The 27866-nt window shown below is 49.0% G+C and overlaps 1 protein-coding gene across 3 annotated transcripts in view; it reads right to left on the bottom strand.

Moving 5' to 3' along the window:
• Positions 1-27866, bottom strand: part of DIS3L2 (DIS3 like 3'-5' exoribonuclease 2) — a 280283-nt gene that overhangs the window by 17572 nt on the left and 234845 nt on the right. For all 3 annotated transcript variants that reach the window (XM_077826263.1, XM_077826264.1, XM_077826265.1), the window contains 2 exons: positions 9806-9989; positions 6111-6197 (listed from right to left, as the gene is read on the bottom strand). In XM_077826263.1, the coding sequence (XP_077682389.1) occupies positions 6111-6197; positions 9806-9989 (271 nt within the window). The remainder of the gene's footprint in view (positions 1-6110; positions 6198-9805; positions 9990-27866) is intronic.

Genomic DNA, 27866 nt, shown 5'->3' with positions numbered 1-27866 from the left:
CCTGCACGACGGTGCTCCCGAGTGATACCGGCATGACTCCAACCGGATGTTTTCTCATTAACAGATTCGAACGACAAGTTCTCAACGCTCTGCTGCCCTCCATTCCCAAGAAGAACTGCAAGGAGCAGGCGAATAAATTAGCCACAGCCGACCAAGGGCTGCTTTGTTCTTAAGGACAGACTGAATCCCCAAGTGACTGAGCCCCTGAAAAATGAGGTGTCACTTTTCCTTCATCTTTTACAAGCTGACTGGCGCACCAGGCCCCAGGGGCTCCCGCTGACGTACATTGTGAGCTTCTTCCCACCTCCCTCCCCCTCCATTTGAGAGGCATTTGTCCTGACCCAGAGGTACAGAGCGCGCGTCCAAGACACGAGCTGGGCAGGATCGTGGATTAATTAGCTGCTGTGGGTTTTGGCCGACTCACCTGCAGCCTGATCTCTGACACACAAGCCGCAGCGCCGAGGACGAAAACATACACAGCAAAGCAGGCCATTCAATATCACCCAGCACCGATGTCGTCATGCAGAGGAGTCCTGGCATCGCCAGTGATCGCAGCGACAGCCCACGTGTCCCAGGGCTGAAGCAGGGGCCGATCCAGAGCCTTGCCCCATGTGTGGTTTCAGGCAATGGCTGGGGGCACAGACTTCCTGTCTACGGCGCCATGTTTCCTTACTCACGGTGCACACAGCACTGTATGGAGAGACTGCGAGAGCTGGAGAGCTGGGAACGGTGGATGGGCAAGGAGACATGAAGGCCTTTTCGGGGCCATCTTCTCCACTCTGCTGTGGCTGTATTCTGGCTGGAGGTGCCAACAGAGGAGAATATGTCCACCAGCCAGCTTCCTGTGTCCTCCTCTGGTGCAAGGGATGTGCCAGAGAGGAGCTCCGCGCTGCTTATTCTCCACTCGTGGAAAACCACTTAGGGACCAGTGGGGTAAGTTACGGCAGCTCCTCAGCTGCTCTAACTTACACCAAGGCCAGGAGTGGGGAGGTGTGTGACAAGCAACCGGAGGTCCCCACCTTGCGATGGGCAGAGCTTGGCTGCAGAGGGGACCACTTCCCTCCATCTTTGACTACTTCTGGGATAACCACAGAGCGCCTTGCTGGTGGGCAAAGGGCCTTTCGGGGCTTAAACGTCAGGTCGTGATTGGAAAGACAATAAACGTCACAAGCTGCAAGCACATCAGGCGCTCCCCTAAAATTCACCCCTGCCCCTGGGCCCCCTGGGCCCAGAATAACCCATCTCCATGCTTGCAAACAGGCAGCCTGGGAAGTGTTTGTGTCAATCCCAGATGGCACTCGCCTGGCACCCCTTGGAAAGCAGGGTCTGTGGTGTTTTCACTGGGATGCCCTGAATCCCAGGCAGCCCCAGCCACTTGGGCAGAAACTGGAAGTGTCCCTTTCCCAAGGAGACTCGAGGTACAGACATGCTCCACTGCACATAGACATGGCTTGTCCAGATGTCTGACAGCCCAGACAACAGCTACGTCTCCAAACAAAGCAGAGACTTATTCATGGCCTGTGACCCTTACGAAGCTGGTTTCTCTATTCATTTATCATGTTCCTCTCCTTCCCCATTCTCTGAGATTATGGCACTTCGTATGAAGTCGAATGCACATGGAATGCCTCTAGCTTTTCCAGCTCTGCCTGTAAGAGGTCTGGGTTTCTGACCCGTACAGCAATACAGGTAGTACACAGGCCTGCTAGAGCCTGAACTTAGTCTCAGTTTAGAGACATTTTTGCATCCATAGCAAGACGTGGACTTCATGCAGGAGACAGCGAGGCCCAGTAGTTGGAAGACAGCCAGTTTGCTGCAACCGTTTGGACTTGGCTTGCAGTTTAGGCAGTTGAACTCATCAGTGCTCTTCATGGTACTTGACCCCACATACACTGGGGCGTTCTGGTGGCCCCGCTCCAAATTCTAGACCTTGCTCTTCTGGTCTAAGATGCTCAACTCCATGGTGCGGGCGGTGTCTTGGAAGGCTTGATGGGCAGGGCTGGAACTCTTTTGCTTCTCCACACGGCAGGCAGCAGTGCTGTCGGCAAGTCTTGGTCAGTGACTGCTTCTTGACCAACCTTGATTCCAACGTGTGGAGCAGCAAGTCTAAGATCCGGCTGGCAGCTTGGCAGCATAGCGCCAGGGTGAGAATGCATCCCCTGCTGCACACCTGAGGTTGTGTAGAAACGCAGCAGAAGCCGTGCGCCAACGCTTACTCTCACATTGGTACAAAGATCGGGCACCAGATTTAGTAGAACATCCGGGGCGCCAACTCCTTTCAGGGTGAGCCAAAGTGCTGATCTGTCGGCAGAATCAAAAGCCACTTTGATGTTGATATACACCACGTGAAGCAGGCAATTAAATTCTCAGTGCAGCTCAGCTGGAAGCTGTAGCGTAAGGGAAGCATTCATTATCAACCACCCAGCAGCGAAACAGCTGTGGACACCAAGTCTGTTAAGGAGCATTTGCTGCATCCTAGCAAACAGAACAGAGCGAAGATCTTTCCAGGGACTGATAGCAATGAGATCGACCTGTAGTTGCTGCACTCGGTGTGAGATCCTTTGCCTTTGTACAAAGACACTACGATGCTGTCTTCCCATTCTGCTGGCACGCTGATGCCCACACTTTTAAAGAGCAGTTGATGGAGGCCAAAAGCACCTTTGAGCAGCTCAGGTGGCATACCACAGGCACAACCATTCCGTAATGTTTGGATGGCCTTTTGTACTTCCTCGAGCGACAGAGGATCAGACACTCTTAGCTGAGAGCTAAGTAACCCGGGAGGACCTTCTTAAGGCAAGTCATGGAGCAGCCAACGTGGAAAATTCCGGTGTGCTCCTGGCAAACATTGCTAATTGCAGATCAATCTACTGGGACAGAAACAAACTGAAATTGTTTACCTCTGCCCGTCTTGTCTGTGTGTGACGCAGTGCTCCTTCCATTCAGGAGATGATTCGTTTGCTAAAAGGCAGGTGCACATGAACACACATACCCACATGCAGGATCTACTTGCAAAAGTGACTCTAAAAATGGCATTGTAGGTTTCCATGCCTGGGGGGCAGGGGCTAGAGGGGGGAGTGTTGGCAATTCCATACCAATACTCCATTTACAAGTTAAAAGATGGTTTTGCAAAGAGCCAGCCCTGTAAGCTCACCCTGGGAGCCAAAGTCTAGCTGGACCCATGCTCAATTAGCAGGAATGAAGGGTCTACCCCCAGAACATAAGGTACCAGTTCTCTTGGTGATACACTAGCCAGAATAGCGTCCAGCTCGCTTTCCCAGAGCGGGGTTGGCTCTGTAGGGCTAACGGGAATTCAACTGTAAACTTATTTTTGCCTGTGGAGGAAGCAAGATGCAACACAGAACATACCTAGGGAGCAGGCTTATTGAGCAAGACTGGAAATTCCATATAGATGTTTTTCTGACCATAGCTACACTTCTGAAGAGAGTTAGGCTCTATTGTTTTTGATGCTGGTCTAGCTTCCTTCTGACGTCACATACAGTTAGAGTTCTCCTTTCAAAATGCCTTTCCTTCCATAAACTTGCCTTGACCCATTAATATCTATAAGTTGGAAAGGTCTCCTCTTCCTGGTCAGTCCTTCCAAACAGGCTTCATTACAATGCTCTCCTTAGCAGTCATGTAAGGAGCAGGGCAGAGGGGCCCTCTGATCAGAAATCTGGATTCTTGGAAATTTCATCAGAACAGAGAGGGCACTCATATAATGAGGGACTGTAGGACAGATGTGGGCATTTTACAGGCAACCACAGTCCCAGACACTTGCACCATTTCAGCACACTACCCTCACGATATCCCTTGCAGATACTTGGAGGTATTTAAAAAAAGACACCAGCCACTTCACAGAGTACAGACTGAAGAGTCTAAAACTGACACTTAACTGTGTCACAGCCTTGGGAAAACGCTTTCGTTTGACTAGGAGCAAACATCCTCATGTCCTGCTTTGCTCAAGCTCAGCATCTATTTACCTACTGCTGTGCTCACCCCTCCTCTGCGACGGCCAGGCTGGCCCGAGCTGGGCCATCACTGGCAGAGCGTCAGCACCACGTGAAAAGGAAACACGGCATGTTTCCATTTTGGGCCCGGGGGGAAAGGAAGCTGAAGAGCAAATGAAACTTCCAAAGCACCAGCTCAGGTTAGGAAATGGTTTGAATGAGACACTGCCCAGACCTAGCTCCCAAAGGCCTTCCTCCGTGGTTTTGATTCATACGGAACTCCTCATTGAGGAAGTAAAGGCTCTGCACCACTGTCAATGACGGGCAGATGCTGCAAATTCGGCTGTTGCCAACGCATGTGCTTGTGTGGCAGGTGAGTTTGCCGAATGTGCTGAGGTGCCTGGTGGTGGAGAGCAGGAGGGGCTCCAAGTTTACTCCCCTCCTCCACGCGCCGGCAGGCCTTTCATATGGCACAGACGCAGCTTTGGGGCTTAAAGAGAAATTAGCCCTTGAACAAGAACACACAGTTCAGAAAGTTCTCACTGCCCCATCCTGGGCCGTGCCTGCCCATGTGACCAGTCTCCTTTCGACCGTCTGTTCAAAGACCCAGGCAGTCTGGTACCTGGGGAGAAGACTCGGGGCCTTGACGCAACACAATCAAACAGCAGGCTGGAGGGGGAACCCATGTCATAGACGCTACAAATAGGATTCAACTTCGACAGTATGTCCCATTGAAGGGGAAAGGAAGCTATCCATGCCTCCAGTGATGGAGACACGTGGAAGCCAGACAAAGGGTCGTTATCTAGAGAAACATGGTGGAAAAACACACCCAGCTAAAAAGGGGAGAACTGCGCAGCAGCAAACTGTACTAATGAGTCCAACGGGCGTGTGGAGGGGATCATTACCACACAGTTTGTGCTAATTGCCATCAGAGCCTCCCCAGCTACATTTGCAAACAAACATTAAGCTGCTAAAGTACAGCAGGACTTCAGGCAACTGCTAATGAGTAAATGGAGCAAATTAACTAATTAGAAGAGTGACAGTCAAATGAGTAATGTCAGGAAGATGATGTATTCCCATGGTGATAAACACTCAGCGGCAGAGAGGCCATTTTGAGGAACGTGTCACCTTCTCCCTGTTGGTGGGCTGCGCTCTCAGAACCGGCCTCCCTTCGCGCGGCGGCCGAGTTAACAAGACAGAGGCTTTACAAAAATTATACTGTGTTTTCTTTTCGCTAATTCTGTGCCGATGAAACGCACCGGATTAGCTGTTCACAGGGTGCCGCAACAAAGCCAGCACAATCGTGGCACGGCAAGCTCCCCTCCTGTCAGTTCTGCCACCTACCCAAAAGAGACCACCTCTTGAGATCGATGGGTCTCCGTGGCCTACTCAGTCCTGGGCCCCTCTGCTTACAAGGGCAGGTCAATGCTGTGTTTTGATGGGGATGCCTGTTTACTCTGAACTGAGACTAATTCATTAAAGTTGGACCGAACAGCGGTTACAGGGTCTGACTTTGGCTGGGCTTTCAACCAGTGACCCCAACTCCCTGGCCCCTCAGCTGCCCTGAATGGCTCTTTAGGAAGGAAATTGCTACTGGATGTCATGAGAGGAGATTTTAGCAGGGCTACTAGGCTTGGCCCAATCCCCTGAAGTCAATGGGGGATCTGCACCCTGCCATCCTTGCCCTTGCCTAGCAGTCACTTAAACCCTTTATGGCACCAAAGCCTCCTAAGCGAAATACCCAGAACTGTGCCCGTGGTGGCAGCACCCATCGTAGGAGCCTCCTGGCTGCGCCATTTGAGGGAGAGTCCAAGGAGCAACTCCCACTGAACCCATCAATCTCAGCGGGTTGCCCAGCCCTGACCGGTGAACCCAGCCCATAAGTAACCAGGCAGGCCTCACTGACTAGAGCAGACTGGACGCATCAGGTATAAATCTGGGTCATGCCATGCTTTGGGGCTGCCAGGAGTTACCAGTGAAGCACTTAGCTTCTTCATCTCCCTTCCCCCGTGTAACAGTTTAAACGACCAGTGCAGAGGGGGGATTTCGGGAGAGGGGAAGGAGCACTGATCTGGGCAGGAAACGCAAAGCTGGTGGCGACGAGTCCGAAAACATTCTGGTGCTGGCTGCACGGGGATAAGCACATTGTGACCTGGCGGCTCTTACCTGCATTGGCCTGGAGAACATGGTGGTCAGCACTTCTTTCCTGGCCTCTGCATAGCTGTCTGCACCAAACATTTCATTCAGACTTTTCTGGAAGGAGAGAAGGGGGGAAAGAAACAGGTGAAAGGCTCTGGGGGAGAACAAACAAGTCCTGCTCTTTGCGCTGTTTTACTGCTCCGGGGATTTCAGAAAGTGCAGACCCTTTACAACAAAAATCCCCTCTTCCTTGTTTGCACCCATCACTTAGAAACGTGAAATGGAAATGTTTTCCTCACTAAATATGTTTCCTCCATATGCACAGCCTGGCTGGCTACAGCAAATATGTTTCCTCCATATGCCAGCCTGGCTGGCTTTTCATGGTCCCGGCAGCCCGGCTGGTCCCAGCTTGGTGCTCACCGCCTGGTTGGCTAGGACAGGGCTGCCTTGTGGACACCGTTTTTGTATATTGCAGTCACTTATGATATTGCTCAGCATCTGCCTTCCAAAGGCAGCAGCCATGTGGGGCAGAGAAGCCAGGGGAATAATCTCCGAACATTCAGAGAGATGGACTTTTATCTTCTCCCTCTCAACCTGCAGGTCAAACCCCAGGGCCTTGTGACCAGTTCCCTCCCATGCAGCAAAGCATATTCCACTGCCCTGGCTCAACGCACTGTGTAGCGCCCCGAGGGATGCAGCAGTCTGAAGCCATCGTACTAGGCTAGTAACAAGCAGCACTGCCTCCTCCTCCTCATTGGAAAGGCCCCACATGGTCAAAGCTCGGAGGAAAAGCATCCCCCTGTCTTCAGCATCCCTGACAAGGAGCTCGGTGCAAGTCCCAGAGGAGGGAGCAGAGCGGTGAGGCCGCACCTAACAGAACAGTACGAGGGAGGCTGACGATGCACTGTATTAACAGTATCACCAGCAGTCCAGGGGCAATGAAAAAGAAAATACTGGAGCCCCCCATGCTTCACTTTCCATCTGAAGTGAAGCTTTAACGCTCTCTTCGTTTCAGCCCAAGCCATGGTTTGCAGTATATACATATACAGTGCATGAGATTTCCCAGTACGGCTCTGCAGTCCCACCCCTGAAACCATCATCTTTCTGTGCAGAAATTGCTTTACTGCAATGACTGGCTGGTGAGAACAGAGCTAACCAGCGACAGAAACGGCAGGCTGCCTGAACACACAAAACACACTGTAGCCTCGTCGGAAACCTCTATGCTTCTGCCCCAGCTTTTCCTTCCCCTCCCCAGGGAGCGTGCTGCTTTACATACCCCTAAGGGTGTCACGTCTCCGAACAGGGGCTTTGCTCCAGATGGAATCATTACCCATCCATCGCCGTGGGTGCTCATGGGGGGGTGTTGCAGCCTGGGGGCGTCACGGGCGCTGGGAGGTTGGCGACCCTGCTCTGGGGGGACGTGGGTGCTGGGGGGAGTTGTGGCCTGGGGGAGGGGGGAGTCATGGGTGCTCGGGAGGGGGTGGGTTGCGGCCTGGGGGGTTGGTGGGGCTGGGGCAGGCTCCCTACCCAGCTCCTAGCTCCATGTACTGCCTCTGCTCTGCCCCAAGCCCCAGTTCGGCAGCTCCCACTGGCTGGGGACCACGGCTAATGGGTGCTGCGGGGGTGGTGCCTGCGGGCAGAGGCAGCGTGGAGCTAGGTGCTGAGGCAGGGAAGTTGCTGTTGCCCTTCCGGGGAGTGCCCCCCCACTGGGTAGGCACCCCAGCCCTGAGCCCCCCTCACACCTAAACTCCTGCTGCTGGGGCCGGGGGAGGGAGGCGAGACTGGCCCAGCAGTGGCCGGTGTGCCTGGCCCAGGGGCTGCCCGAGCTGCTTAGGTGGCCCCCGGGCCAGGCGCACCGGCCACTGCAGAAGTCACGGTGGTCATGGAAAGTCACGGAATCCATGACTTCCGTCACCTCCGTGACCAACACGGAGCTTTACTTAGAGCACACCCATCAGCACAGTATCTAGGCATCAGGCAAAACAAAGATTTGTGTTGAATGTATTCCTAACAGCCCATACTCTTCTCCATCCCTTACTTCAGCCGCGGCTAGAGAGCTCTTTCCTATCCATCTACTGCTTCAGCACTGCCCACTCCTCTGCTCTCATTACGCTGTTAAGTTCTTTGCAAAGATTCCTTGGATTTCCTGTCTCTGCAAGAAACACCCAGGACCCGGAATCTGAGGGGTTCCGAGCGCTTTGCGCACACGTCAGTCAGACCGCGACACCCCCAGTGGGGGAGCATGTATCACCTAGCAACCTATGATACGTATCCAGCCCCTGTTACTGTCCTGAGCACCCCATCATCTTTCACGCATTTATCTGCCTAGCAGCCCTGGGAGGGAGGGCAGGGCTAGTGCCCCATGGTACAGACGGGGACCTGGGGCACAGAGAGGTTGCATGACTTGCCCAAGGCAACCCAGGAAGTCTGGGGCGAAGCAGGAATTAACCCTGGTCTCCCACTTCCCAAGCTAGCCCCTAACCCATGGGCCACCCTCCCTATTCCACCCGCTGTACAGCGAAGGCCACGGAGCAGGAACGTGACTTAGACGAGATCAGACTGACGCAGTCAGCGGCACTAGTGGAACTCAGGAGGCCATATCGCCAGTTCCCGGCGCTAACCACTACACCGCACTCCTCCCAGCAAACATTCACCGGCACCAACTGTCCGCTGCATTTAGTACTAGATCCGCTGTGTCTGGCTACAGCCTGATTTGAGGTCAGGCTCTGATGTGTGAGGCTGCAGCAGGGGAGGCCATGCCACGGTGGATGCTGACCCTGGAGATGACATTTTAAACCCTTGCAAACCCTGCTTCTTTGCTAACGGAGAGGGAGGCAGGGGATGTGGCCTCTGGCGCTGCCTGTCATGATCCCACCGAATCTCCACCTCTTCTCTATGACAATTCTTCGTGTGGTTTGCATGCTGCTGACTTCCACTTCTGGCCAGCCACTAGCTCCCTCAGTGGTCACAAGCAACTCGCTTCAGCTCTCTGCCGTGACCTGCCCAGCCATACAACAGGGAGACCCTCCCCGCCCTGACAAGGGGCTGCGGGGGTTAACCAGCTACTGCGAGGGCAGCAATCAAGAGATGGAAAGTGCTGGGTAGTTTTTAGGATTGTCTTTCCCTCAAGAGCCTCCCCCCTCCTGGCTCATTACCAGTGATCTCCTCCAGTCCCCAGGGGAGATGGCTCCAGAGAGCAGACAAACACTGGGCAGACTAATACCTCTAGGGGATTTGTCATCTTTTCTGCAGTGTCAGTGGCTTCATTTTTATGCCCTGTGAAGAAAATCACATCTCTCTGCACAAGGTGTTTGTTGGGAGCCCCGGTTTGAGACAGGAGGGTATAACCAGACTTTTCTGAGAGGCTGGGTCTAGTGGAGCACAGAGACCTGCCCCCCGAACCCTGCCACCTGGCTGAAGACAGGGCAGGAGAGTTTCAAATGGAGGACTCGCGTGGCAATGCACGCCCTGTTCTTTATGCCCAGTGCGTGGCTACAAAGGCGAGCCTCATCTCCAAACTCCCCTGGACACCCCCTTGGCCAGCTCTGCACAGTCAGCTGTAGCCCTGTGCAGAAGACAGGGCAGATCACCCAGAGAATGGAGAGCAGGTAAACACAGGCCATTACACAAATGCTGTCGGAGAAAGTATCAGTAACCCCAGGAGAGCTTAACCGGCTAAACATTCTCTGTTGATGCAAATCCCCAGTGCGGTCTCCACTCACGTGCAGGGCCCCTGCGCTGCTGAAATCTATGTCCAGTCCCATCTGATCGCAGAACTCCATGAGGTCGTTCAGCATCTTGGTCTGGGGTGGGGGGTGACGGCGCAGCAGGGCCTGTTGGGGGAAGGAGCGGTAGATCTGATGGGCGACGGCCATGTTTGCCAGCAGCATAAATTCTTCCACCAGCCTACAGCAAGGAGAGAGGCATCATGAGAGTTAAAGCAGGAAGCCCCTGGGGCCATGAAGTGCCAACCTTAATCAACAGCTTGTACTCAATGCTGGGAGCTAGTGCAGTGTGAGTGCATAGGAGAGCGGTTATTAGTAGTGGCTTAAGAGGAAGATTAGACCTGAGATACCAGCAAACCTCCCCAGATCCTCTCTCTCCAGCTGAGGTTCCTGTGGGCCATCCTAGTGGTGCAGACAAGCAGAAGCCAGCAATAAATGGACAGCTTAAATTACAATAAAATAATCCCGCTGCAGGTCATCGTATCTCCTGAAACATTTGACAAGAAAAGCAAATGCAGTGTGAGTGATAGCACGGAAGACAAACACAGATAGCTGTCTTCCTGAGCCAGAGGAAACACAGTGCCCCCCCCACCCCCACTTCATCTCCCACCCTGAGAACGACATGTGTGGTCAGCACAGCTGCATGAGTTTCAGGCGAATTTCCACGCTACGAATCTGCCTTAGCGTTCGCCTTACACAAATGCTGAGCGCACAGCTGGAAACGCAGACAGATGGCCAGGAAAGCAAAGTAGCTTTTCTAAGTGCAGGGCTGAATGTACGACAAAGACAGCACTGGGGCTATCCATGGCTTCTCCCCCATTACGAGCACGGAGACCAATCCAAGCCAGCCTGAACTCTCCTTGCTCCCACTGAAAACACAGACACTGGAGGAAAACCTCACGAGCAGCACACAGGACAAAATGTAAACTATAGCACTAACGATGATCCTAACGGGGTCATGGGCTATGCTCTTCTTGCTGCAGGACTGTGTCACAGGAGATGTGTTTAACAGGGCTTGGATAAACAGAGAAATGTGTTTAATTGGGCCTTCCACCATTTGCTCCACATAGTCGGTGGATTTCTCAAGTTGTGCTAACTGCCAACAATGATAATAGAGCTGTAAAAGCAACATCACACTCTCGGCACTGCATATGCATATTGCCACTAATTATGCTGGCATCTGAGCGCAGCTCGTGCATGCCAAATGGCCACAGCAGAGCAATTTGGAGAAGTCCCTTGCGGTGGAGCCCAAGTGCCTTTGTGGCAGATTTGCAGGACTAGGCACAGGACTTTGTTGTGCTCTGTGACTTAGAAACCAACAATGGAGACCACTGGGGAGTTTTACCGTGTGTGCTACTGAGGTTAACGAGCGACATGTGGATCACACTACACTGTATTCCTGGGCTATCCTACAATAATAGCACATGCCCAGACTGATTGTATGGTCAACCGATTGCACTTGCGCAGAACCCAATAGAAAAAGGAAATCATTAAAAACAAACGAGAGGAGGAATAAGCAAATAACAGCTGTAATGAGCAAAGGGATGTAAATATCGGTTAACCGGTTCAATGATAAAAAAAAATCTTTAAACTGGTTAACTGAGGTCGCTCCGGCTGGCCCGGCACGGCAAGGGCTGGGGTTCCTCCGGCGGGCCAGGTGGCAGGGATTGGGGTCCCACTGCAGCTGGGGTCCTGCTGGCCCAACCCGGCCGGGGCTGAGGTCCTGCTGGCGCGACAGGGGATGGGTTCCCTCCAGCTGAGTGGCCCGGTGCGTCAACAGTTAAGGTCCAGTTAACAGTAAGCCTCATGCTAACCGGTTACCCTTTTCCGTCCCTAAATCAGCAGTGAAAATGCTCATCTGTAATGGATCAGAACTCCTACCAGGAGCAGCGCTGTGGACTCTCCTTACAGAGCATGGAGCTAATAGGCCAACCCCCTGATTTCTGCACACACAGACAGCCTAAGGGACGCTATTCCCAAAGGGCTGACAGCTTCCCTACCAGACAGGGTAGAAAAGGATGCTGGGGTAAACAGGGAAAATGGACTGGGAGAGGGCCACCAATAAGCTACTAGCACTGAAAACAGCACATGCTAATGTTGGGCCAACCACCGTTTATTTAAGTTTCTAACATTTACCCACAAGCCCTGACAGGAGTGACACGTGCTGCAGGCGACGCGGTGGCCATCACAGAATGGAAGCTGGGTTCATTTAATACATACCCGTGACAATACATGTTAGAGAGGGAAGCTGGATAAGGTTAAAGCTGCTTTGGTGCAGTTCAACCACAAGATGGCAACATTGGTCCCTTTATGGCAGCTGGTACCAGCCGGCTGTTAGTCAGACTAAGGGGTAAAGCAGCATTGTGCAGGTAACCAGTTGTCCGTTCAATTGCTGTGTAAAACAGGCGTTTCTAAAGGGCAAACCAAACCACACGGGGATGGCAGGGTTCAAATAGCTCATCAGCGAAAGGAAAACATCACTGGTTTCTGTAAACACCATTCAAGATAGAATAACCACCTTGAGTCGACAAGCCTAGTTTTCAGTGGATCATTTGGGAAGCAGAAACACATTCTTGGCAGCCTGGTACACGTACTGTCATCAGTGCCCACACTTCGACAGCAAACTTCTCTTGTGACTGGGGGCGGAAAAGGTCATTACACCACCAATCCAGGCTAACTGAACCAGTCTGGCAAGTGCTAAGGCCAGTAAAATGTATCATGCCAGATTCTTTCCTTTTCTTTCGTGCATATCACATTGCAAAGGAAAGTCAGAGATTTATAGGAGTAGGTAGAGCCACACAGACATATGGGCAGATGTCACTGGGACACAGGTGTTGCTGCAACACATCAGGCCAATGGCCCCTCTAGTCCAGGAGCCTGTCTTGAAGTGTGATCAATATCAGGTCTTTCGGAACAAGGTGTAGAACTTTCCTAGACGACAAGGCAATAACATGCCCGAGGGGGAAATGTCTTCTGAATCCCAGGCAGATAGCAGTGCTTTACGTCCTGAGGCAGGAAGGATTACAGCCTTATAATTCTCTATCCAAACTCGTGGGAATGCAGATTGTATTTTTATTGTTCACAAGAGTGTCTAAGCCTTAGCTCTTTGCCTCACTAATAACTCGGGGCTGCAAATTTCTCCGGTTCCTTAAGCTTTGTATTTTTAAAAGAATATTTTGTTTCATCGTTGTTGTTTTGGTTTTTTTGCCTTTTAATTTTACTGTGGGTTCTTTTGTTCTCATGAGTAAGGGTAACTGGAAGCATCTGACAGATGGCCTCAATACCAGTTGTTATTTTCTTTACCTCTATCATGTCCCCTTTGATTTGTCTTCTCTGTACACTAAATGTCAGATAATGCTTCCTTCTCTCTCTGCAAATGCACTTCAATCCAGATTTGCAAAACCTCATTCTGGGGGCCCATCTCTGTCCTGACCTGCTGCTCTAGTCCCAAGCTGATCAAAGAGAGGTGCCAAATCACTGGGTGGTTTGGGGATATGGATAGGAAGGACTTAAGATGGGACCGAGCCCTCCAAACTGCTTTCATCTGTGACATGGCAGGATGTGAACCCAGCTTTCCAGAGGTGAAAGGCTAGTGGATTAACTCACTGTGCCTAAAGCCCCTAGTTAGATGCTTTAGAAGAGAAGCTAACTAACTAAACCAGAGACTCCATAGAATGGTTCCCTGTCAACGCTTCCAGCCTCCTCCCAAAGGGGAGATGCAAGAAGGTTCAAGCGAGGCTGGGAGACCAACAGAAGAGTTCCCTTTTCTGTTGTATCTGGTTGCCAACTCCTATAGTTCTTTACAAGCATATTTGTTTCTTCTGAACAAGGAATCATAGGATCTCAGAGCTAGAACTTCAACACCGGCAGCCCAGAACACATGAGCAATGCTACAAGAGACCAGGACGGTCACACAAAGGAGAGAACCCGCTTTGGTAAGGCGAGAGAGTTTAGTTTCTCGTGTCCAAAGAGAAGTTAATACAGTCAGGATAAAATGTTACAGAAAAGTGCCTTGACCATACCCTATTACATATGGCAGTTTCTAGCCCCCAGTCTGGTCGGTTTCTATTAGCCAGGGTCAGTACAGATCCTGAACTGCTGCCACAGGTGTAGGAGCTAGGAGTGCGGGGGGTGCTACAGCACCCCCAAGTTTTATGTGGCGCCCTGGCTGCCGGTCCCAGCCTTGGGCCCTTTACCTCTGTCCAGGTCCCCGCTGGAGACACGGCCCTGCTCCCGGCCCCAGCTCTGCCAGGGGTTGGGGGGTGAACAGGGGTAAGGGGGCTGGCTTTCAGCACCCCCAGTATTAAAAGTGTTCCAACACCACTAATTGCTGCATGAAGATGACCTGTGAAGGTTCTGGCCCCACTGAAGTCAATGTGGAGAAACTCCCATTGGCGTCACGAGAGCTAGAATTTTGTTCTTGACTGCTTGGACTGCGAGCGATTCCCCCCAGCTACCATATCCCTAGGGTTGGAAGAGCCAGTCTGTCCAGTTAACCCTCCTACCTGCCAACCATTTTCCTTCTGAGTCAACATTTCTCCTTATTTTCAGCAGGGTGACACTTACGTGTCTTTGTCAGCTTCAACAAAACAGATTGAGTCACTGGAGTTCTGCAAGCGTGAAAGAGGAATTAACACTGAGATGCTGTCTCGGGATAGCTCAGAGATGCTTCCGTTTTAAACTTCAGACTTGCCGGGAATTTAGTTGCCGAGGACAATGTGCACGGAGTGCCCGTCTCCAGAGGGAAGATCCCCAAATGGGCAGAAGGGAAAGGTCACATCTAGGCTAAGGTGAAGCATGAGAAATTCCTGCCCAGAAAGGGCTTGATGGACACCGAGGGAATGAGTCACGATTTCAAACGAAAGGACTCTTTCGCCCAGTGTTTGAGAGCTCACCCACTTCAGCAGAGGAACCAGGTCTGTGGCTCAGATCCCGCAGGACCCACATCTGGCTCGAACACGTTAATGCGTAAGACTCACTGCATACATGAAGGGCAGTGAAGTGTTTTCTTCTTTGGGATCTTATAAGGGAGGGAGATTGTGCATGGATGTTTCGAAATCTGTGTTGTTCACCTTTAAGGGGAGGAGCATGGGCAGTTACCCGGCATGGCTGGCTGGTTAAAAGCAGAAACCGACCTGGAGAGGTGAGGGCCTGTGGGCATTGTCAGCACAGGCTGCCTTCCCACCTCCCCAGTCGTTATCCCCAGCCTCTAGGGCTGTAGAGCTACAAACCAGGAAGTCCCCCCAGGCCCCTCAGCTGTAAAGAGCTGTTTTCGAATGGAGCTACCGCAGGCTGTAACTCCAGCTAACTTTGAGAGCGCAGGGCTTCAAGTCAGCAAATGCTACTTTGTGGTTCGGAAAAAAGAAATGGATCATAAGGCAGCCTGGAGCTGAAGTTTGGCTGGCAGCATCTGGAGGCCAGCGCCGAAGCCTGGCTCTGTCATTAACAGGAGCAGAGCACTGAAACTGCTAACTGTCGGCAGGTCAAACGACAAGAGGGATTTTTTTTTTCTTAAAACAGCCTCACTTGGAGTTTGGCTGGGTCCATCTGGCAGGCTGGAGCGAAAAGAAAAATATTTCATGGCTAAAAAAATGGAGACAGAGAGACTAGTCCATTTGAATTTGTACTGAATGAATCCCATGTGAAATGCTCTCCAACACCATCGGTACAGTTTCCTCTGGATCAGCTGAGCTATCCTTGGCTCCCAGCTGCACAAAATCCCATAAACAATATGCTCTGAACTTTTGCCCTTTGTGCACTCATGCAAGGTTTCCATATCCCCCCCGCACAGAGAGGTGGGTCAGAGCAGGTGCTTGCCCTGGCCACAGGTTCCTTCTGATAATGGCAATCCTGCTCTCTGCGCCTGCAGTACAGAGAGGTTTCCAAACCTGTGCACTGCAGCATTGAGAGAGAGAGAGAGAGAGAGAGGACAGCCTAAGAGCCCTGTAAGATGCAGAAGCATCTTCTGCAGGCCCTTTGGCCTGCAAACTCGGTTTTCTTATTAATTATGGGCTGGATGCAGGAGTCACAGCATGAAATTCCATGGCCTGCATTATGCAGGTGGTCAGACTGAGGGTAACAAGTGATTAAGCCACACAGTCAATGGGACTTAAGGCTCCCATGTCACTTTTGACCATGGACCTTAGGAGCTTTGGGAAGTGTTATCCTAGATGATCATAATGGTTCCTTCTGGCCTTAAAATACATGAAATATTGGATTCGCATCCCAGCTCTCAGCACAGTAAAGCTCAGGCAAGTAGAGTGTGGGTTTGGGCTGCCGTTTCCATGGCAGGACTGCTATCCAACCACCTTCTGATCTCGTAATCTATACTCTTCCTGCTTAGCTTCCCAAACGATATTAATAAACCAAAGGTTACTGCACTTACAATGTAGTTAGTGCAGGCACAAGCCAAACAGATTGATCACAGCAACACAATTCTCAGAGCAGTAGCCCGGGGTCCAAATGTTACTGACCCACTGGTGCCTAAGCACAGTACCGTGAGGGTCATGAGACAGGATAAACTAAAGCAGCGGCTCTCAACCTTTCCAGATGACTGTACCCCTTTCAGGAGTCTGATTTGTCTTGTGTCCCCTGCAACTTTCACCTCACTTACAAACTACTTGCTTACAAAATCAGACATAAAAATACAAAAATGTCACAGCACACTATTACTAAAAAATTATTTATTTTCTTGTTTTTCCTATATAATTATAAAATAAATCCATTGGAATATAAATATTGTACTTACATTTCAGTGTAGAGTATATAGAGAGATATAAACAAGTCATTGTCTGTATGAAATTTTAGTTTGTACTCACTTCACTAGTGCTTTTTATGTAGCACTTTGTAAAACTAGGCCGATCTCTAGATGAGTTGATGTATCCCCTGGAAGACATCTGCGTACCCCCCGAGGTACATGTACCCCTGCTTGAGAACCACTGAGTGAAAGCATGCCTACTCCTTTGTGCAAAAGCTTGTTTGACTTTCAGTCTAGTTATCTCAGTCTTCTTAGAGGAGAGGTGACCAAACAGGTATATTCCTAAAGTTAGTATATCCACACTGCTGATATATGGACACAAGGGGCCAAACCCCACACTGTGCATAGTCCTATCAGGATGGATCTTCCTTACCTCTGACAGACACCTCAGGGGTCAGTCTCTTCTTTATACTTTGGCCACACTTATCTAGCTTGTCATACCAATAAAGTCTCATTGAATTGAACAGAGTCCGTCAGGGTCCCACTTCACTTGAGACCTTGGGATGGTCTAAGACTCATGGCTCTGTCGCTAATGCTTCACCTGGTCAGCTGGGTATTCTATTAGTGCTGAAAGCATCCTCCCACTTTCCTTCTTTTTTCAGCAGGATGAAAAACCCTGGTCACAACATTAGACAGCATCTCAGAACAGAGCCCAATATGACCAGGTAATTCTTGCAAAGGTTACCAGCTTCACTTCATCTTGTAGCTGGTGGCCCTTGTTACAAATCCCATCAATTGGTTTCCATTCCGTCTCAAACCCAGGCTAAACTCCAGCCCCACCCTTCCACTTCTGACAGGAAAGACAGCCGTTTGCTGCTTAAATTCCTTCCCAAGCTTCCATCCACCCTGCAGACTGACCCGCTGTCTTGTTTCTCAATGTCGTAACCAACAAGCCTCTTTCCACACTTCCCTATCCAGCTGGTCCCCTCCACTCCACCTTTCCAACCTGCACTCGTGTTTCTGCTTCACGCATCATAGGTTTATGACTGGATCCAAACATGACTGAATGGTAGGGTGGGTCAGAACAACTAATATGGGGTCAGGTTTGGATTTCAATATAAACCATACAATAATATCAAAACTCAGCACTAAGTCGCAAGGGAATTCTCTGTCTTGACAATTAATGCTCCCTTTTTTCTTGGACATTAAACCCCAAACACCACCATTCACTCTGGTGGCAGTCTGAGCTTCTGCACTCCCTCCCCAAGAGCCGCTCCAGCATTAGATCACCTCTGTTCTTGCCTGCTAGAGGATACACAGAGATCTAAGTGGTAAGCTTCACAGGAGGAGCCATGCTTTTCTACCTGTCTGAAAGGGCCGGATGGCACTCTAGCACATGAATTGCTGATACCCTAGTCCCCTGGTAGTCTTATTGCAGAGCGATCCATTAACAAGTGAGGGTCTGAAGCTGCTCTGAGGAACCCTGACCACAAAGCTCCTTGGTACTAGTATTACTCTGTAGCCTACCAGTAGAAAGTTACCTTTATAAGAGGTCATTTTCCACAAAAGAATGTCATAATATTATACATGGACTTGTCTTCATATAGAAAGAAGCAGCAGCACCGATCACCTCTAGCGTCTGAAGATCAAGGAGTGTGGCAGAATTAATTGCCTGAAAAGTGCAGGACTCTACCGAGCAGAACTTCACTGCAGCTCATCCAGCATGCTTTCTTGAGAGAGTTAAGACCAACAGTCTACTCTAGTGGCCTAGATACAGGAGGATTTTTTTTTTTTTTTAAATCAAGTAAGTTTGCTTTTGATTACTGTTCTTTCATGAAGTGAGGGAACTTAGAAGGTTTCAATAAAAAAGCAACATTAACTAACCCCAAGTCTCTTCAGAGTACCGCCAATGACAGAATCATGCTCTTTGGCTAGTAGCGGCTAAAAGGCTTGCAATGGCTTAATTCTTTTTCAGTCCAGCCTCCTGCAACAGGGGTGTAGTGTGTCTTAACAGAGAATGCTTTTCCCATCCAACCGCCAGGTGCACCTTTCCATACAGAGTCCAGAATTTCATTCCTGATTGAACAGTTATGAAAATTAAATCCCCTACTATTTAGAAATTGGATTTTGAAGTTATAGATGAGCCTTATATAGAACTTGCAGTGTTGGTGTGGGGCTGCCTTTGCCAAAGGGGGTTGCCAAAAGCCAAAACACACACTATTTTTTTTAAAGAAAGAAACCCAGAAGTGCTGGCGGGGCCTGGCTTGATGAAAGTAATTTGTGTTATTTTCATCGCCAGCAATAGCGTTGAACAAAGCAGAGCCGAATAATGGAATTACTCCACTTTCTGAGATTGCTCAATTAGCTCTTGGTTAAAACTGTTAACACTGAAACTTGATGAGAATAGCAGCTCCAAGGCACTTTCAGATTCAGATCTGACAAAGCCAGAATGGCTTCTCTCTCTAATGAATTCCCTTGCTCGGGCATAATGCCCTGTTTATGAGCTAGAGTACTGTCCCAGCAACAGCTGCCTAGAACATGGATGAGTGGAAGATTTTTCTGAATATGAATGTCATTTACTGGCCACTCTCACCCCTTTAGGCTGGAAATGCCACTACACCATTTTCCCACTTTAACCAAATTAAGTGCAGTACAGTGGAAAGCTGTTTAAATCCTCGGTACTAAAGCCAGGCTATTGGAAGCATTCAGGAAGATTAGCAATTAATTGCTTACAGCCTAATGGGCTTGGGTTGCACACAGGGATTCAGAACTCTGAAAAACCTTAATCATTTGCCAACGGTTCTTGGCTGGTACTGGCACCCCTGCCCGTTGTATCATGGGGCTGGCTGAATTTGGGGGAGGGTCTTTAGGGAGGATATTAGAATATCGAAGAGTACGACTGCTAACAAAGAACACGACAGCCCCTCTGAGCTTTGCTGCAGGAATGGCAGCCTGCAGCTCATGGGACACAGTTCTAGCAGACCCAGGGTCACCCTCCTATTTAACAAGGAGCTGAAACGATTGGTCTCATCATCACATGAGCCACCTTGATTCCAGCAGAAAGTAATCTGATCAAAACCAGAGAGTCCTGCAGAGTGGGCTTAGTCTCTGCAGGCTGGGCCTCTCTATTAAAGGTTGGTGTGAGTGAAATCTGCGCCATCTCGTGGAAATTCACTACAACCCTGAGACTGTTAGCGAGATGCTGATGTGATGCTCAGTTGGGCAAAGTGTGGGCCTCCTGCAGTGCAGTGATCCGCTGCTTGAGGCCTAGCAAAGAACCCATGCATTAAGCCACCACGCTGAAATAAATGTTCTTAGTGTCCAGTTCTGTAATCTGACATGGAAACACGAATTTGTTAGAACTCTGAGCAGAGGGGTGTGTGTGTGTGTGGGGTGCACGTTTGGAAATACACTCTTTGTTCTTGGCTTCAGTGCTCACTGGAGTTTTCTCCCAAAAGCTTCTGCTTTCTTCTTCCAGTGTCCTGTATTTTAGCCACACAGATGAACAGCTGAAACACCATCAGAAGAACTCCCTGTCAGTACAAAGAACAAGGACAACTTTCCCTCATTCCTTCTCCATTCGTCTGTTAAATGTGAAACAGAACTCTAGAAGTGCCATTAACCCAGTGTCATTGTGACTATCTTGCAGCAAGTAGCCTATATTCTCTCTTCGCTCACTACACCACATCCTACAGATGGTGCAATGGCTCGGGGTAGCTGCAGGCATTCAGTGTTGTTGCTGTCCAGTATTTCCTAGCTTCTCTCGGTGTCTCAGCAGAGACATGCCAGCATTTTTAAAGGTACGATCATTTTTGTTTTCTTAAACACAAGCCAAAATGTTCTTTGTATTTTTCCCAAGTGGTTTCATACATGGCTTCAGACTGTTTTGGGTAGCTATTGCAATGTGTTCTGCAGCACACCTTGGCTATTTTGTTTGGCATCCTAATGTTGTCCTTACAGATTTGTATCAGCTCTATTTTGCCCTCATAACAGACCAGTGTTTCAAGGAAGTTCCATTTCTTCAGAGGGAGTTCTGAAAGGAAAAGCCAGGGACCTGCTTTCTTTCCATAAGACCCTCAGTGAAGGGATGACTGCTGGCCCGCAGAACACAATGCTGTATTCAACTACACGGTATCACAACTAGGAACCATCACCCAGCGCATGTCTACCCACGGCTGGCCCATGTCAGCTGACTCGGCACAGGGCTAAGGCTGCAGGGCTACAAAATTCCAGTGCCGATGTCTAGGTTTGGACTGGAGCCTGGGCTCTGGGATCCCGTGAGGGAGAGGGTCCCAGATCCCAGGCTCCAGCCCAAGCCCGGATATCTACACTGCAATATTATAGCCCTGCAGCCCAATCTGTCATGGGCCAGCCTGGGTGTTTTATTGCAGTGCAGACATACTCTCAGACTGCAGATTCTCACTCGGGGGATGCTGTAGGATTGCTCTAGGGAGTTCTCTACTGAATGTGACAATAACAGACTTTTGAATTAAATCAAACACAAGACAAACTATTGCTACAGACATACGATAATGGTCTAATCTGAAGCTCAGACTAAGAGGAAAATGGAAGGGATTCCTGAAGAAACGTAGGCCGTTAGATAAGGAAGTGTTGTTTACTACTTCTCTTAACACAAGAACTAGGGTCACCAAATGAAATTAACAGGCAGCAGGTTTAAAACAAATAAAAAGTAGTATTTCGTCACACAACGCACAACTTGTGGAACTCCTTGCCAGAGGAGGTTATGAAGGCCAAAACCATAACAGGGTTCAAAAAAGAACTAGATAAATTCATGGAGGACAGGCCCATCAGTGGCTATTAGCCAGGATGGTGTCCCTAGCCTCTGTTGGCCAGAAGCTGGGAATGAGCAACAGGGGATGGATCACTTGATGATTACCTGTCTGTTCATTCCCTCTGGGGCACCTGGCACTGGCCACTGTCGGAAGACAGGATTCTGGGCTAGATGGACCTTTGCTCTGACCCAGTAGGGTCGTTCTTACGTTAGCCTTGCTCTTGACATGACTGTCTCCCACCCCACACACCAGGCTGGCAGAGTCTGTAGGGAGGCCATATTGCCTGCTTAATTTAGGAAGCAGGAATGAAAGATGCTTTTCCTTAGCCTTGAAATTATGCAAGTGATTTATGGCTAAAAAATAAGAGAAAGTAAAGTCAAAGCCTGCTCCCCACATCCGCATGTGTTACATGGCTACCTACCACAAATGCCAAGACCCATTAAGGCAGAAGCAAAGGGCAGCACGATGGAAAGGTAAAGATGCTTTCTGTACATGTAATTAATTAGTCAGATCTTTTTCACATCCCCTGCAGCCTTCATTAACGTAACACTGAAGTGAAGGAATATTAACAATTCAGACAACACATTAATATTGACACGACACCAAAATGCAAATGTAAGTCCATTAGGTAAACAGCTGATCTTAAGACATCAAGACAGAAATAGCCTTCTGACATTTCCTAGCAGGAATATCCTGTGGAGTTACTATTCATTGCTTCGCTCTGCTAGAATGCCATGGTTCTTATAAGGAAGTGGACTCCAGGCCTTGTAGTAGCTCCTGAAAGGATGAGAGAAACTTGCATTTCCGTTAAAGCGTTTGCCTGTTTGATATGGAAAGTACCTTTCTAAAGCTGAGTCATGATCCAGAAAGATCAAAAGGGATTTTCAGGAAGGGATTTTTACAAGTTTCCTTTGCTGGCAAAGCATGGAGATAAAATCTGAAGTTCACAGCTTGTAAATGACAGGTTTCAGAGTAACAGCCGTCTTAGTCTGTATCCGCAAAAATAACAGGAGTACTTGTGGCACCTTAGAAATGAACTAATTTATTAGAGCATAAGCTTTCGCGAGCTACAGCTCACTTCATCGGATGCACAGAATGGAACATATAGCAAGATATATACACATATATACATACAGATAAGTTGGAAGTTACCATACAAACTGTGAGAGGCTAATTAGTTAAGATGAGCTATTACCAGCATTTAGGATCCTTTCAGAATCTGAGCCATGTTTTAAAATGCTTTAATCTGACACACATTTATGCAAGGGAAGAAACACACAGCTATCTCAAATGGATCTCAGAGATCTTCTAGCCCCAGTGGTACAAACAGAATATCTGGAAATTGGCCCTCTCATAGCATGCCCATCCATCAGTTTAGTGACACTACCATGTTGTCCCATCATCCATGTTCAGCTAAGCAGGCTTGGTCACATTTTGCACAGATTTCTCCCTTTGGGTTAAATCTTTCTGTTTAAGAGCTTATCTGGCACAAAAAGTCCAAGCGAGTGTTTCCACAGCTGGAGACAAACTGAGGGAAAAGAAGAAAAAAGAGAGGGAATGGATACCCGAGACAGGGGATGTATGCTCTGGGAGATGAGGAAGGATTGCTAAGACTGTCCATCTACCAATCTGGAATCACTCCTGGGACATACAAGCAGGAGACTGCAAGTGAGGGAAGAACATACAACAACTGAGTAACTGAAGAGCCAGAACTGTTAATTGTCAAAAAAGAGTAAAGTTAAAAAGTCCAGCCTACGTGTTGAAGATGGAGGAAGGTCTGAAGAATCTGGCAGTCAAAGGCAGTAGCATCTGAGAAAGCCACAACCACCTTGTTATGTTTAGTAGAGTGAAACCTAGGTGATGAACCTTACACATCTTGTCAAACTAAGCCCTGTTTCTCTCTGCTGTTAAAGCTACTAGTGATCCGGTTGAATGGGCATGAATTTCCAAGGGAGAACTGATCTTACAACTGGAGAAGGATTTTTTTATGACTGCTTTGACCCACTTTTCGGTAGTGGATTTTGAAACTGTGTGTTTTTTGTTTTAAACATAACAAAGCCACAAAAAGTGTGTCCGATTCCCCAGTTGGAGCTCTTGTAACTAGACAGCATTTGAGAACTTAGGAACAAGAGGCCAGTTAACATCAAGGAGTGAAGAGCAATCTTCTTCCGGCCAGGTGGTTTAGACCAGAAGGAGGAAAAGGAACTCTGGTCGGTATGGAAAGGGGGAGTAACACTTTCACTGTGAACCGCAGAGTGGTTCTGAGAATAACTGTTGGGGAAGAGGGATGGAAAGGATTCTAAGCTTGCTGATTTAGGACGTCTACAACAGGAAAGAGACAGAAGGCAGAGGGAAATTTCCCCCACAGTCTCAAAGGAGGGGATGTCAACACTCTGAGCACCTGATTAAAAATTCCATTTCACCTGGGACTGATGACCAAAGGCCTGAGTCACTCGGATGCCTGAAGAAAGTGGGAACTGTTAGAATGAGAACAAAGGTCTATTAAATTCTGAGCTTTGGAGACCAAAACTTATAACAGAGATTGCTATTGAAACCTTCCAGCAGGAGCTCTAGGATGGAGCCCCAGGGTAGGGCCTGGAGGGAAGACTTCTAGAGGGACACCAATGGAAGCAAATACCCATGATATGTGAGCAATTTTGCTATAGGAAAATTTCTATGATCTGGGAAGGTAGCAGAAGATTTAGGGAATCATATCAGCCACCAGGATGGTGGTCATCTCATACAAACCCTGTCTGTGGGTAGGTTCCGTACTGGCACCCATCACTATAATATCTGAGCATCTACTAGGCTAACAGTTGTACATAGAGAAGCCCCTAGCAGGCTTCAGAGTCTTCAGCTCTTCTCCCTTATCTGGTTATGGGAAGTTCTGCCTGCGGTGGTTTTTGGGGAGGCTTCTTCCTTGGGCTTATGGCTGCACAGAAGTGGAACGCTGTAGATCACTGCTCACGGGGGATGGGTTTCAGTTGCAGCGTGGAGTGTGGGCAGGTTGAGGGGAACAGTTGTATCAATAAGTGGCAAGCAATCCAACTGGCTCCTGTCTTATTATTTTTGGTCTGAACTAATTTTGAAGCACAACACATGAACATGCTGGTTACCAAGATTTTCAGAGACATGGGAACATTGGGGGGAGGGAAGGGAGACATGAGGGCACAGGAGGCAGACTGGGGTTAAAGCAGATGGAGTAAGCATTGGCAAGAGGGGGGAAAGCAGGTAGTACGCTGGGGTTTATTTGTATAATGACTACTTAAATGCTCTGGATAATCTCGGGGCTTGGGCAGCCTTTCAGCATATTTAAATGACCCAAAAGGTTTCGTATCCAGTGCCTACAATCTTAAACTAAATAGTAAGTGGGAAAACCACGTTTCAATGCAAGGATTCAGGCATAGCCCTGAGTGAAAAACAATGGGTTTGCTGGGAAGCGTAGCAGGTTTGCTGAATGTCTGATCACCCAGGGAAATTCATTACAGAGATACTATGTTAGTGGTGATGCCACGGCGATGTTACATGTCATACAAAAGATAGGAAATTTAAAATTAGGGTTCCCCTCAGCAATAGTAACTCTACCAATTTGTATGGACTAAGAGGCCAGGTTGGGAATACTATCAGTTTAATAAGAAAAGGAGTACTTGTGGCACTTTAGAGACTAACCAATTTATTTGAGCATGAGCTTTCGTGAGCTACAGCTCACTTCATCCGAAGTGAGCTGTAGCTCACGAAAGCTCATGCTCAAATAAATTGGTTAGTCTCTAAGGTGCCACAAGTACTCCTTTTCTTTTTGCGAATACAGACTAACACGGCTGTTACTCTGAAACCTATCAGTTTAATGTGATCCATCCTCCATCTGTAAGACTTTATCCTACATTTGCATTACATGATAGGCCTTTTCCATCTGTAACGTAACTTCAGTGCTTTAACAGCAAACCACGCCCATTTTTGTTTGGTAAATAGATAATACAGATGTTGGATTTATTATGCAGAGCCACGACCAGGCCTGCTCAGGCCTCAGAGTGTGTCGACAGTGTAATCAGAGGTGGGAGGGTGGCAAGTGTAGACACACTAGAGCTAGCTTTGATCTAGCTAGCTCCAATAACAATAGCAGTGAAGTCATGGCAGGATTGACTAGCCACTTGGGTACATACCCAGGTCCCAGGTGGGCATGTGCAGCCCATACTGCTGCAGCTTCACACCTCTAACTGCAGCGCGGACGTACTCTCTGAAACAGCCTGGCGTTAAAGGGTATCAATGTTATTTCACCAGTAAGGAACCTGTCCACTGGAAGTCTGGAATATATCAAGGCTTAATGAGCACAGGGTCTTCTAAGCAGGTATGAAAGGACCTTTGTTTAGGCAAATCGTTAGGGGAGAACAATTACACACACTGAGGTTCAAGCCCACGCAGACAGACAGACACCCAAACACTCAGCGGGAATAGGCTTGACAGCCAGGCATTCAGTGAAATACTTGCTCCTACAGAATGGGTAAGGTTCAGTTTTACTGACAGAGGTCATCCTTGACCACTCTTACTCCACTTTCTGAGAGAGGCCCGACAGCCAGGCAGAGAGACAGATAAATGAAGACATGAAGATGATTGCTGCTTGCCGTTTCAGTGCAGCCATGGCACAGAAGCAGAAGCAGCTCTAGAGCACTTCTGAAAACTAGACAGAGCTCTGTCTCTAGAACCCAGAGGAGAATACGATAGTCCTCGGGGTACTGGTACAGCCAGACAGCACTTTGCTCCACACATGTAGTCCCATTGCCCACATTGCATAACGGGGGGCAAACCCCAAAGTGTGGCCAGGAAACAAACCTCATGCGCCATTAAGTATAGGTGATGAATGTCTCAACCCTTAGGTGCCACTGCAAGAAATCCAGCCTAGTTATTTATTATTTCCTTCCAGGAAGGGATCAACCAAAGCTAGGTTTACCGAGGCCTTCTGAAAACTGCCGCACTGGACCCGAGTGCTCTAGTGGAACCAAGGGAGGCTTGGGAAAGCAAAGGATGGGAATCCCCTCCGTGTTTCTACTACCCGTGCCGGATGCTACCAAATGCACTACCCGTGGAGGAATCACTTCAGAACTGGACCTGAAAAGTCACCTTCCTGGCTTGGAACCGGGAGTTAGTTACAATGGAGGTCAGTAGCCCGGAGCCCAATAACGTACTAATATAATTCTCTCATTTGAGAGGTCAGACCCACTGCACCATCAGCATATTTATGTTGGATCCAAGGAATATCAGAGCAGGTGTTACGGCCAGTCATATACAGAGCTAAATCCAAACAGGACTTGCAGCCTTGCAGAATCTTGGCAATGCACTTTTTCACCCCTGAAGAAGAGAATTCCACATATCTCTTTTCACCTCTGCATTCAAGAATTACAAAGAGGCTCTGAAGCCAGTAGGTTGCTCTTTCTGGAGATCTGGCACCGGCCACTTATGGCCTACAGAGGCACTGTAATAGTGAAATCTCTGATTCTGTGAGATCTTAGAATTGATAGAACTGAGGTGGATATTGTACCCTCACATCCCAAGGTGTCAGTTCTAGTCTGTCAGGTCCTCGGCAGCTGGATTATCATAAACCCGATTCTGGGTGACTGAATTTCTGCTAGACAGCTTACGCCTTAGCTCTGGCCATCATCCTGGATCAAATCAGAAGCTTGTAACGTGTTTCCCCTTTTCCGTGTCATCAGGACCTCTACATGAAGTCTGCTGGCTCATAGCATTATTTTGGGCACGGAATCAGTAAAGCAAGTGGTTTTGCAAAGATCATCATGTGGGAACTGTGGTACTGGACTCTAATGACCTGGGCAGATCTGGGGTTTCAGTTGTATAGAACCACAACATAAGTGACTCTCTGCAGTCAAAGGTGGTACCCATGCAATCATGCTTGGCAGTCCTTCATATTTGGCTGCTGAATCCAGAGTCAGCCTCTGGTCCTGGATCCATGTTTGGCTGCCAGATCCAGGTGTAGGGTGGATTCCTGGCTCTGGCTCCGGCTCCATACTTGTCAGCCTGAGTTCCATACTCAGCTGTCAGATCTATATTTCCGTGCATGCTAGTTCCAAGTCCTTCCCTTGCTGTGGCCCCTGGTTCCAGATCTTGCAGCCACACTTGCCTGCAGGATCCAGGTTTTCAGGATCTGGATCCTTCAGAAGTCAGATCCAATGGCCAGAGAACCACTTTACACACATAGCCAGGCTCAATCTGGACAGATCCAGGAACCTTAATGGTGACTGGATCCTCAAGGTGATGCTGAACTTACAGACTGCCAGACTTAAATCAGCCAGACCTGAGGAGCCTCCCATATCAGTCGCGGGGGTGTGAGGTAGCCTTCTCCCTTCAGTGGGTCCAGACAAAGCCCGTAGTGGATGGCTCTCTCCTTTCCTTTGTTAATATCCTGACTGACTGACACACCAACGGTAAACAAAACGTACCCCAAAAAGGACAGGAAAAAAGAGAAAATATGGTGAGGTGAATGTCAAGGGCACTGTGGGAAGTTAGAAGGACTGAACAGAGGCTGGAGCTGTTCCCCCTTTTATGCTCCGGGAACTCT

This window comes from Eretmochelys imbricata, chromosome 9, assembly GCF_965152235.1.
Source record: "Eretmochelys imbricata isolate rEreImb1 chromosome 9, rEreImb1.hap1, whole genome shotgun sequence".
NCBI classification, from domain to species: Eukaryota; Metazoa; Chordata; order Testudines; family Cheloniidae; genus Eretmochelys; species Eretmochelys imbricata.
Note: the sequence above shows the minus strand (reverse complement) of the source record. Positions and strands in the feature narration are given on the sequence as shown.